The 12,812-nt window shown below is 34.3% G+C and overlaps 1 protein-coding gene across 2 annotated transcripts; it reads right to left on the reverse strand.

Annotated features, from left to right (window-relative positions):
- Positions 1-1,900: 1,900 nt before the first annotated feature.
- LOC101506962 (sulfate transporter 4.1, chloroplastic-like) lies at positions 1,901-12,539 on the reverse strand. 2 transcript variants are annotated; one of them, XM_004516869.4, is made up of 17 exons: positions 12,000-12,537; positions 11,830-11,878; positions 10,783-10,984; positions 10,215-10,383; positions 9,418-9,483; positions 9,228-9,335; positions 8,579-8,686; positions 8,415-8,480; positions 7,970-8,030; positions 7,679-7,806; positions 6,910-6,951; positions 3,402-3,518; positions 3,276-3,327; positions 2,870-3,008; positions 2,703-2,791; positions 2,484-2,560; positions 1,901-2,370 (listed from the first exon to the last, which is right to left on the reverse strand). In XM_004516869.4, the coding sequence occupies exons 1-17, from the start codon at positions 12,309-12,311 to the stop codon at positions 2,053-2,055; spliced, it is 2,103 nt and encodes a 700-aa protein (XP_004516926.1). In that variant the 5' UTR covers positions 12,312-12,537; the 3' UTR covers positions 1,901-2,052. The 2 variants fall into 2 exon arrangements, with proteins under 2 accessions (XP_004516926.1, XP_073222237.1); XM_073366136.1 differs by lacking the exon at positions 6,910-6,951 and having other exon boundaries at positions 12,000-12,539.
- Positions 12,540-12,812: the final 273 nt, after the last annotated feature.

Below are 12,812 nucleotides of genomic sequence, written 5' to 3' on the forward strand. Positions count from 1 at the left end.
TTGTCACTCCAAGTCAGCAAGGATTACTACCTGGCAGTAATGGCCATAATCTGCTCATCTTCTGATGTTGAACCTATTACTGCCTGGCAATAATGGCCAGAATATGCTTTTCTTCTATTGTTGAACCGTTTTTCTTCTGTGAAATTCTGATGGTTTCTTGTAATTAAAGCTCATGAAGGCACTTAGGCAATAAAAAGGGCGAAAATACTCAGTTTTAGATACACATTCCTACTCACAATCTCTTGTTACTCTTTCTTTTGTTCTTGTATTTCTCTTATAAATTTTCTAGTTTCATCAATATTGAGTTTTCTAGTTTTGCTTTGTTATTTATTCTGTTATTTTATATTTCCAATGATATTATATTTAAGTCTTGATTCTACTAAGATCATACATGAGTAGATCTTCCTTGTCTTGAGATTGTAGGATTTCCAATGTTGGATCTCTAAAAATTTTTATTTCTTTGTGTCATTGGTGTTGATCATTTAATTCAATCTTAGTAAGAATCATATTCATACTTAGATATCAAATAATATACCGAAAGGTAGATTTTGGTTCTCTTGAAATCATGAAAGATATCTTCTTTTAAAGGATTTTGCTAATACATCAATCATGAAAATAAGTTGGTTATTAGTTTAAAATACATTTTTGTTCTTTGAAAGAAGACATTAGTTATAATTATTTATCTGATTTTTTAGAGTTTAACACCCATAACTCAAATATAGTTAATTTTATGGTATCCATCATTGTGAAAAACTACAATCCCAAGGCTTTATTTTTATTGCGAATTTTAAACCAAAAATCATTATCAGCATTTACTGTTTTAGCTAATTCTCATAGTAAAGAGACACTAGTACTCATAACAAAATCCTTGTGGAAACGATAATTTTTACTATGCGATAATACCGTGCACTTGCGGTCTTATCAAACTCATGGAAGAAAGAAGCACATTGAAACAAGATTTCATTTCTTAAGAGATCAAGTTAGAAGGTGCAAGCTAAAACTCATATATTGCCAAACTGAAATGCAAGTCGCTGATATTATGACCAAGGCATTAAGGACAAACAAATTTGAGGAGTTAAGACAAATGCTAGGTGTAACATCACTTGGATACTTGAATTAAGGGAAAATGTTAGATAATTTGTAATTCAAGTAAGGCATTAGTTTTATGTGATAACTAACTTACTAATCACTCAATTAGTTAGTTAGTTAGAGAGCACTTAAAATGAATAGGGATAACTCATGTATAAATAGCATATTCAATTCATTAAATAAACAAGCCCTATAATTCCTATGCTTTTGTTTCTTGCACACAACTCGAAAGATATCAGTAATAAGGGCAATAATATTTTTGCAAATCACTAATCACAATGAGTTGGCATGTGGTAACGTACATACAACCAGCATATCTCTCAATGAATGCTACACTTACGTCTTGCATATCTCAATTTTCAATGCTAGAATATTTCATCTCGGGATTTACAATTATTAGTTACCATTATTTGTATACATATTGCCTTGTGTGTGTATATATATCAATGAAATATTCACGACCTTGAAACATCTTTATGGTAACAGCCCTTTTTTTCCTAAAACTTAACACCATTTCACGGATCCATCATGGCCGACCAAATACCTTTTACCTCTTCAACCTTATCATCACAAAAAGATCTCATAGAGTTCAACACCATCACTCAACTACCCATCAAGCTTAACTCTACCAACTATTCTACTTGATACAAACATATAGCAGGAAGCCTCTCATGATATGCCAATATTGTGAGAAACCTAGCCGCACTTGCAACAAAATCAATGGCTTCCTAAATAAGCCACAAAAACCCATTTCGCAGGTGGCTTTCATTGAGTAAATCACAATAGACAAAAAGAGTTGCATACCAGAACATAAATACACAATAAAAATTCTTTCATAAAATTTCCTGTAGTATATTTTACAACAATTGGCCAATTAAATAATACACAGATTATTATTGCTTAACATTCACTAGCTTGATTACACGGCATTTCACCTACTCATTTACAAAACAAAGATTTTATTTAATGTTCTTTGGACAACAATGGCTCCGATTGGGAATCTCTGATCCGGGAGAGAGGAGGCTTTCCATAACCAGACTCTAAATCGATAGATGTACGGTTCTCCTCTCTCGGTTGAGCGAAGGAGCTTGGTGATGAAGAGCGTGATGTTCGTGAACTGTCAGATCCTCCTCCTCCTGGTTTCAAGCTTTGAACATGCTGCAAGCAAACTTGAACAGCATCGTGTACTCTCACAAAGTACCATTCTTTGCCTATCAACTCCACCAGACCCGATTTAGACAACGTAAGCAGAATTTCTGGGTTTGGATTTGATATTGCAATCTGCAAAATGAAAACAAACCAAAGTGAGTAGGTGGGAAGAACATTAGCAAACTTGTCGTGATAATTTCATGAATGAAACCATCGATGAATGTCCAAAATCTCACTCTACCTACCTGAATGTCTCGTAACTTATACTCCTGATACAAGTCTTTCAAAGCCTGTACAGCACTAGCATCTATGTAGGTCACAGCTGCAGTCATCATAACCATAACATCGAAGAAAAGAGGTTCAGTTGTCGTCATCATCTTTAATAATTGAGTTTATTTATGAGCAAATACAGTTATTAGAAAACAACAATTAATTAAGAACTTCATGGGGTAAGAAGCACTTACGCGCCATCTCCAGAATCACAAAATTAATTCTTTCAACCTCAGGACCACGTCTTGTAGCACTATCAACAACAACTTCATATTCCCGCAACCTGATATAGAACTCTAAATCAATTACACAATAATCTTGATTGGAAATATGTAAATTACAACAAATCATTTATTGGTACCTGTCCTTTATGTAACTGATATTTGCAAAATAGATAGGAGCATCAATACGAACAATTACAATACCATTGTATGTATATGCTTCAGGATACTGTTTAACGTTTCTATAAACAGTTGTCCCTGGCAAACGACCTAAAACAGCTGCAGCACACCACCAACAATAATATTAGCAAACCAACATATTTTACACCATATATATCAACCTATCTATGTGCACGCGCACTGCACAAACACATCTATACATTAACCCCATTTTCATTTTTTAATTAACATTTACATGAATGACATGATTCTTTGATATTCAGGTAGAAAAGATACTGTTGGTAAGATGATTTAATTCCATACAAAGATATAAATTGAAATTCACAACAACATACATAATTTCTGAACTTAAACAAATAAACTTACCAATGTGAGGGTTTGCTGACTCGTGAATGACGAAAGCAAGTGACGCCCCAACCTACGATTTCAAAACCCATAAGAAAATCATGTGTCTATTACTTAATAACATAACAAAGTTCACCTTGTACTCACCCCAACAAGCACACCAATCTCAATACCAAGGAGCAATGTAATAGTGCTAGTAATGGTCCAAAGAAGAAAATCCTTTTTATCTACACGCCACAAAAAAATGGCCTCATCATAATCCACCTGAAAAAAATCATGTTGAACAATTAAAATAAATGCTTAGAAGATATGGAAATTGATAACCAACAAAACTTTATCAGTTGAGTTTAGACAACAAGATGTGCAGCTAAACTAAAGTTTTCTACAATACATCATTTTGGTAAAGTTAATAAATTATAAAATAATTTGGGGTTGACAACAAGATAGTCTATACAAACTAGATATTTATGAATGAAACACAAACTTTATAACATGGAATAATACTATAAACTACAACAACAACAACCAAGCCTTACCACTAAGTATGGTAAACTACATGGGTCAAACAAAGCCATAACATTCTAACATATAGCATATCACTATCCAAATAATACTATAAACTAAATAAACTTATTTGTGTAGTGGACTATAAACTAAAGAAACCAAATTAGATTAATGTGTGCTATCAGTATCAAATAAAATCTCATAACAGTCTGAATAAGGATGGAGTCAAACCATGAAGAAAGATTCAAATTTATGATCTATCATTAAATATGATTTATGATAGCACATAATGACATCGTTTGTGATTATTGATTAATGTAGCCAACTCCAATGATGCAAAAGGGTGGTTATTGTAGCTGTATATTTTCCACTTGCCACCACATAAAACTGAAAATGTTACTTGTAAGACCCATAATTTTAAAGTACACTTTATGCATTTTTATGTATTTTGGATTTTGGCTCGGAGGCTTTTTAGCCAAAGTTAATAATATTTTGGAGTTATATAATCAAAAAGATATTTTAATGCCGATTAAAATATCTCGTCGATAAATAAATTGAAATTAACTGCGGTGAATCCTTTACGGAGAATTTATTGCGTTTAGGGTGAAATGGTAATTTAACAAATATCTAGATATTTTGAGATATTTGTTAAGTTATGTTTATTATATATATATGTGTTTGTTTGGAGGGAAAAAAAAAGGAAAACTAGAAGGAAGGAAAAGGAAAAGAAAAGAGTATATGAAGGAAAGAAGGAAAAAGGAAGAAAGGAAAAACAAAGGAAAGAAAAAGAAAGGAAGGAAATTCATAAAATTTCCATCTTCTTCCTCGGACACTTCACGCCCAAGATTTCCCCTCCTCCATTTTTCGTTTTCGACGCTTTCTTTTCTTCAAAACTAGTAACCCAAGGTTGGGTGAGAGTTAAATCAAGGATTTCGCAACTCCACTCTTCCTCTTTGATTGGAAAACAATGAAAAGCGGTATTTGAGATCCAAACACAAACCCCTCCGTTTCTTCTAGATCCAAGCTTCATTTCGCGAAGAGTTAGAAGGGAAAGTTGCTCACTACCACGCCACGGTGCTAGGGGACCAATTTGGAGGCAACGTTGCGAGCAAAGATTTTACCGGCTTTACTCGCGGTACCGGAAAACCACGTTGAAGCTAACGCTAAGGTAACGGCTCCTTCCAAACTTCTAGTTTGCATTAGGGACTTATCTGTGGTTGTGTGGGAAAGAAATTGTTAGGATTTAAAGTATCGATGTGGGGAAAAACGAAACTAATGCGTTACGGGTAAAACCTTAGAGTTAGGTTTTGTTTATATTGATGAATGTTTCGTGGTAAATGAATTTGAGGTCATTGTGTATGACTATGAGTACATGAAGTCTGATGCAGTACGTTTATAGGCAGTACGTTTACGGGCCCGTGATAGGCAGTACGTTTATGGTTTTCGTTTTTGGGTAAATTGTGCAGACCCGTGATAGGTGGCACCTTGGTAGATAGTACTTTGGCCTGTGATAGGCGGTACGACTACAATTTACATTCTTTTTAGTAAACCGTGCAGACCCGTGATAGGTGGCACCTCGATAAACGATACGGGCCCGTGATAGGCAGTACGTTTATGGTTTTCGTTTTTGGGTAAATTGTGCAGACCCGTGATAGGTGGCACCTCGATAAACGATACGGGCCCGTGATAGGCAGTACGTTTATGGTTTTCGTTTTTGGGTAAATTGTGCAGACCCGTGATAGGTGGCACCTCGATAAACGATACGGGCCCGTGATAGGCAGTACGTTTATGGTTTACGCTTTTTAGTAAATCGTGCAGACCCGTGATAGGTGGCACCTCGATAAACGATACGGGCCCGTGATAGGCAGTACGTTTATGGTTTACGCTTTTTAGTAAATCGTGCAGACCCGTGATAGGTGGCACCTCGATAAACGATACGGGCCCGTGATAGGCAGTACGTTTATGGTTTACGCTTTTTAGTAAATCGTGCAGACCCGTGATAGGTGGCACCTCGGTAATTGGTACTTGGCCTGCGATAGGCGGTACAATTATGATTTACGGCCCTTCGAGGAGGGTTTTGGTTTGGAATTCCGAGTCCATGCATTTTGGCATATACGCATTGCATTAGGGTGCCTGGCACGCGAGTCATGTTTGATTTGAGTTTATGATTGAGTGATTCGAATTTTGATTTATCGTGATAACTGAGATGAAGGTGTTAAGTGCTATGTGTTGTGTATTGTGTGTGAGTATGATGGTTATCGAACCTTCGTGTGTCGTAGTAATCGCGTAGGAATTGCTAAGTGTTAGGTGTCAATCGATTGCCTAATCGATTGGCTCAGTGAAAATCCTCAATTTTAGTTGTATGATTGATTGCTCATGAATCTATCCATGTCTTGATTTGTTATGTTATAATTAGGGGATTAAGAACTTCATTTTACTTTCATTTTTAATTGGCAAAGTATTGTATGAACTTTTCGCATATTGAAAATCCTGTTAAAGTGCATGCTTAGTTGAAAAGTTATTTTGAGCATTTAAAAACTTAATTGTTTTGTGTTAACTGTTATTTTTTTTTGTTGGTGACCCTTTACAATTATTGTGGAAATCTGGGCTTTGCCCTCAGATGAGAGTCAGGACGGTCCTACCGGTTCGTACCCTACGGACGGGAATGGAGATGGGAACGCTTGACTGCAGTTACGTTAGGAGGATCTCACGGGGCGCGTGGAGATACCCAGGGTGTATAGCTTTTCGGTAGGAGGATCAGATTAGGATGATGTATAGGGACTAGGTGTCCTTCTTTTTGGATTGAAGTATTTTTAGTTTGGAAAACTGTACTTATACTAATATTGTCAGTTTGACATCTTCTTTGAATGGGTTCCATGTACCATTTGATGTTGTGTAAATGTTTTGGATCTATAATTGGAGAAACTTTTCCGCTGCTTGTAAATTATAATGACTCAATTATTTATCCAAAGGCATTTCCTGATTTAATTCTCTGTTTTATTTTAATCTCTTTCGAAAAAAAAAATATACCCTCGCTTTGAAAAACGGGGTGTTACATTACTCATTCGTCTTTTTTCTATATTGAAACAATAATACTTCTCATCAATGTTTGACATGAAATTAATTCCTCGGCACAAAATGTAATGCTTACCAGACCCATGACAGCAGAGATCACGATGGCAGCAAGAGCACACTGGATTATTGCAAACATAAAATTCATAATTAGCATTCTCAAAGAAAATGCACCTTGTATGCTTGGGTAACAAAAGTAGGAATAAATTAAACAAAATTAGAATTCAATAAATAGGAATTGAAAAATAGTTTAATAATTTTGTTAGTCCTAATGCCATAGCCTATTGAAAATCATTGAGTAAATAATCGAATTACTCCTAAATAGATTTGTACGGTGATATTAAGATGGTCTCTAAAAGATGTTGAGCATCAATTGGGTTCTTTAAATGAAAGGGTACCTTGGCGCAACGTTTAGAGTTTTTGCTGCATGACCGGAGGTCATGGGTTTGAAGCATGGAATTAGCCTTTTGAAAATACAAAGTAAGGCTACCTACAAAAGATCCATAATGAGTCTGACATTTCCCTGGTTATAACGAGAGCTTCATATCACCAGGTTGCCCTTTCTTTAATAATTTGGTCCTTAAATCAATTATTATTTTAAACAGTGAAGGATCAAATTAATGTCTAAAACAGACCAACTTGATATTCCAGCTATCTTTCAAAGATCATTTTGAGCATTTAATTAAATATAACTCTACTTTAATGGATCGAAACTCAGAAGATGTCTGCTGCAAAATGTAATAGATGCAAGCAGAACTTCAATTTGAAAAAATTTAGTCCAACACAAATAACACAAGGAAAAATATTTTCAAACATGACATATGATCTATAAAGACTTGAAAACAAACCTGGGGTATGTTCTCAAATAGTGGCGTTAAAAACAAAAGTGCACAAGTTATTATGATTCCTGAAACTATTCCAGATACTCCAGATTTTGCCCCACTTTCATGATTAACAGCTGATCTTGAAAAGGATCCTGCATAATTCGTTCAAAGGGAAAAAGTATATTCAAGATATAGTTTCATCTCAAGAACAACATAATATTGAAATCTATTGATGCTTCAATATCAAAAGCCAAGTAGCCAACTACATGATATTGACTCCTTACAGTAAATTTCAAAGTCAAATAGAATTCTGACCTGTAGTGGGGTATGCTGAAAAGAATGAACCAAGAACATTGGAAACACCAAGACCAAACAACTGTCCAAAAATATACAGAAGAATAGTTACAAAATATTTTTTAGCAACAAAACAGAAACCTGTCTTTCTATTTTCCTGTAACTACTACTATGATCAATACATGACCACTTTATAGAAATGCGAACTAGCTACCAATTAGATTCTTGTGTAAACCAAGGGAGAAGATTTATCAATGGCTGATGACAGATTATAGCAGCCAGCCATAAATCTTCCATATAAATATGGCATTTCAGCTTATGGTGGCTGGCACATAATTCAACATTCCATGGTGGAAATTTGACAACACTGCCAGGGAGGTGCCCCTAACATGTCCACTAATAGGTAGAAGCAGTATTAGATTTTCAGGGTGCTGTACGCGTAAATATATTTTGCAAAGAAATATACCTCTTGGTTTGAATCCAACTCATACCCATTCTTTGCTGCTAACGCCTTTGCAATTCCTACTGATTCCTGTATTTTGAAAATTCAGTGAAATTGAGAACAAATTGTCAATCAATTATATCATTTAAACTTGTAGGAAACTAATTAGGAGAAAGCAGAGATCTTACCAGTATAGCCACACCTGTTATAAGAAAAGCAGTTGGAATTAAGGACTCTGCATACTCAAAAGCTTTTGGAACAGAAAATTTAGGTAGGCCCTGAGGTATTGGTCCCACCTAATTAAAAAACAAATTTCGTTATCAAGTTATCCTAATTGCAATCAGCTTCATTAAAATGTTAGGACATCCATGCCAACAAAATAAGTAGTAACACAAGAAGATTAAAGCGATTTTACAACTCGTAGTACTAACAATTTCAGAAACTGTATGATCATACCAGACAACAAAGCACAGATTTCTTAGTTAGAAAAGTCAATTTAGGGAGGTAATCAGAGAAAGCAGACGACCATAACAATTGTTTGGAGCACACAATAACAGTAGACTCAAATGATTTTATATATATAGGGTTTGTTATCGAATTAACACAGTAGTTTTTATAATATTGGCTGTTAAATGAATGTCTAGCATAATCAACAACGAACCTGGCTTCTTCACAAAAACATGAAGATAAACTCTAAAAAATAAGTTAAAAAGAAAATGAACAAACAAAATTTGATGCTGATTTGTAGATTCACCCAGATTCATATTAATATTATAACGGTGTTCTAAAATCTATATTATGAAGCGAAAAAACACATCTCATCCATTTGATTCTTACCAAAGAAATTGATGGTGGATGAAATATATTTACAAAACACGTTCCCAGAACTACTGCTGTAAGAGGACCTGCTGCTCTCAAGAATCGCAAGTATTTCCTTGATTTTCCCTGGATATATAGCATCATACAATGAGCAGGATGTTGATAAGTAATATAACTATTTCACCAAACATCAGAGATAGATTCATACCAGGTGTTTCATGACAAGAAGTATTGTAAGCGTAACTGATCCCATTACAAAAGGGGGCCATGAAAACTACAAAAGGGAAAACCTCCTCTGTTAAATTAAAGGGTTTGATACGTGATGGTACCAGAACATCTTCGGAAAGAAGAAAAGATAGACAAATGAACATACAAGATGGTTCAAAAGAATTAAGAAACAGATCACCGCAGGCTGAATTTCAAAATCAGAATCTTCATTCAAAATAATATATTATGAATTTCAGAGGGAACTTTAACTTGTTAAATTGAAATTTTATATTGAACTATCAATATATATATATACAGTGAAAGTGTGATAAAGTACATGCAAAATAATGGTTTCCTAAATATATATACAAAATAATGGTTTCCTAAATGTCTATTAGAAGAGGATAATTGGCATCAGAAGAACTACTCATCAAAACTACATTTTTAACCGTAAAGACCAGTTCATTTAACTAAGTATATACTATGCAAATTCTCATTTTAACATGCATACATTTTTCTAATAAGGCTCGTGTTCTGTTCTGTATCTAAAACCCCATGTTATCGTAATGGAAAAAATTGCCCTTCTATTTCCATTTACAATCCACCCTAGAAAATCTAACTGTGTCTATCATCAAACTTTATCCTAAATTCTTTAGCCTACTAAATCATTTAGTTATCAGTAACATCTATAAGTATTCTAGAATTACAAACATAAGTTTTAACCAGAAAATTTGTACATAATCACACCTAGTAAAAGAAATTTCATTGGATAATTCATTTTTCAAATGTATTGCATACCTTATCAGCTCCAGCTATTATGCTTTTAACCAATGGTATAATCTTGCTACTTCTTTCTATATCATACCCCAAAAAGTACTTTGCTTGAGATAAACCAATCACAATAGCTGAAGCAGTTGTAAAGCCAGAGATTACCGAATGGCTAATGAAACGAATCAGCCACCCAAGCCTGAAAATAAACCAAAGACAAGTACTTAAAGGTTATCCGTAAAACCTCTTACATAAGAAAAGTAAGGCTTGATGCTGAGTGGTAAGTTGTCAGAATGATATAACTGCTGGAAAAGTTCAACCCTCCTCTTGATATTAAAATAAAGTGGTCTTGCAATTCTTGCAATACAATTATCATCACAATACTAAAGCAAAGTTTATTTGCATATCAAAATAATCATTTGATCACTTGTACATGTTTAGATGCATAAACACTGAGAAGAAAGTGCAGTTAAATAGTATATAGTTAGAATATCAGATGCCTTAAAGATAAAGCACAAGGAAGAACTTTGTTCCTGGATTCATAGCTAAGTTACATTGTTATATGTATAATAATGAAAACAAGGAAAGAAGTCATTACCTCAATAGTCCCATTATGCACTCCAGTACCCCAACCATAAGGGCAAGTAAAATTGCTAACTCTGTGTATAATTCGCTTGATGTATCAGCTACGCTGCCTAGAACATTAGAGACCAATAGAGAAACCAATGCTACCGGGCCGACTGCAAGCTGGCGAGATGACCCAAATATGGCATACATAAATATGGGCACAAAACCAGAGTCTTCCTTGCAAAGAGAAAAACATTAATAACCAAACACTGCATAGAACTTCAGGTTATATAAATATTAATAAGACATAATTAATAAAAAATTTACTAATCCCTGAAGATATTTTAACAGCAAACTTCACTCTTCAAAATTTTCAGGACTACAGTTAAGAAATTTGCTTTTATCACAAGTAGTAGTTAGTTTAATTTAGACTTTAATTTTGATACACTGTCAATGTGCAAAGTTTTTCATTTTCAACAAATCATGGGCAATCATATGTGTGACTTTAGAAATAAGTATCATTAAAGTCAAATATTTTTAATGATCCGATGGTGTAAAAAAATCTTTAGACCAACGGTGTATGTGAATTAAATCCTTCAAATTATATCATTCCTCTTAACTTTTTCCCCTTAATCCTTTCTTTCTGTTTTTATTTAAAAAAAGTCACTCTTGGCTTCTGGCATACTTTCCCGCTTACTAAATTGTTAAAAATAAATTTAATCGCTAACCCCTGAAGAAATTTTACACAGCAGACTTCACTTCACTCTTCAATATTTTCAGGACTACAGTTCAAAAATTCACTTTTATCATAAAAACTAGTAGTAAAAGTTAATTCACATTTTACCAGGAAACTAAAAACAAAGAAATTTGAACATGCAACAACACTAAAATCTATGTAACACTCGCACCACTTCAGATTTAAGGCGTGTCAAGTGTCCGATAGCAATTGACTGAGGCATGTGATTATATTCAATCACTTTTATTTTTCAACTTATTACCGGCCTTTATGTGTCAATCAATACTTCATATATTAAAATAATCGAAAAAATTCATCAGCATAGTAGTTAAGTAATCTTACAGAGTCCATATATTGGTTGAAGTCCGGCCAATTTTGCATATGACATCGACTGAATAAAAATAACTAGATTAGCACAAAATAAACAAAACTACTAATTAATTAAAAAGGAAAATTAAAAAAAATGAAAATCCAAACAGTTTCCATTGTTATCTCATCAACAAAACGGTTACCTGAGGTACTAGCATGACTCCAACGGTGATACCAGCCATAAGATCGACCTGAAAATACTCACGCCATTTGTAGATGCGAATCCAACGATAACAAGGGAGAAAAAACTCCATCCATTCGAGCCATGTCATTTGCCGGAGCTTAGAAACCCAACGCAGAACCGAGACATTCGGCGCCGGCGAGGAAGAAGATGCAACGTTCGGGTGTTGCATAGGAATAACTCTGACAGGACGAGTGAGAGCGGCAGTGGTCGTCGACGCCATGGATGCGGTGCGGAGGTCGGCGAAACTATGCGATGCGTAGGTTATCTCCATGCGCACCGCCGGTGCATTGATTGGTCAGAGCATGCGCGTGGCGCGTCGTTGTTGAAATCAAAAAGTGAAGGCGATGGTGGAGATTGTTGGAGATGAATGAAGCTATAACAGAATATGGACCCACAATTTAATTATTCTATTCTACAGAATAAAGAAATTAGAGAGATACAGTTGTAAGAAGAAAGAAGAAATGTGAGAAAACCAATTTTTTTCATTTCTTTTCATTGTTTTAAACTTTGAATAAATGTCTGTCAAAAAAATACTTTGAATAAAATGAAATTGCTGATGCTAAGTAAGGATGCATTGAAATCCAACTTCCATTTTTTATTTCAATCAAAGTTACTCTCCCTTGTCCATATTAGAATTCTTTGGTAACAAAATAAGTTAAAAAAATTATGTATTTAAATAAAAATTTGAACCAAATACATTATTTTCTTTTTATATTTTGTTACTTACTAGAATTAATATCACTTTAACTTATTTTGACTGAAAAAAAATCAC

The sequence above is a fragment of the Cicer arietinum genome, chromosome 3 (genome assembly GCF_000331145.2).
Source record: "Cicer arietinum cultivar CDC Frontier isolate Library 1 chromosome 3, Cicar.CDCFrontier_v2.0, whole genome shotgun sequence".
NCBI lineage: Eukaryota > Viridiplantae > Streptophyta > Magnoliopsida > Fabales > Fabaceae > Cicer > Cicer arietinum.

Bases quoted from the DNA above. Each gene is read 5' to 3' on its own strand.
- LOC101506962 (XM_004516869.4), bottom strand. From the start codon at position 12,311: ATGGAGATAACCTACGCATCGCATAGTTTCGCCGACCTCCGCACCGCA. The intron at 10,985-11,829 runs GTAAGATTACTT...TTTGCAAGGAAG, and splicing joins TCAACCAATATATGGACTCT to ACTCTGGTTTTGTGCCCATA. The intron at 2,371-2,483 runs GTAGGTAGAGTG...TTCATTTTGCAG, and splicing joins ATAAGTTACGAGACATTCAG to ATTGCAATATCAAATCCAAA.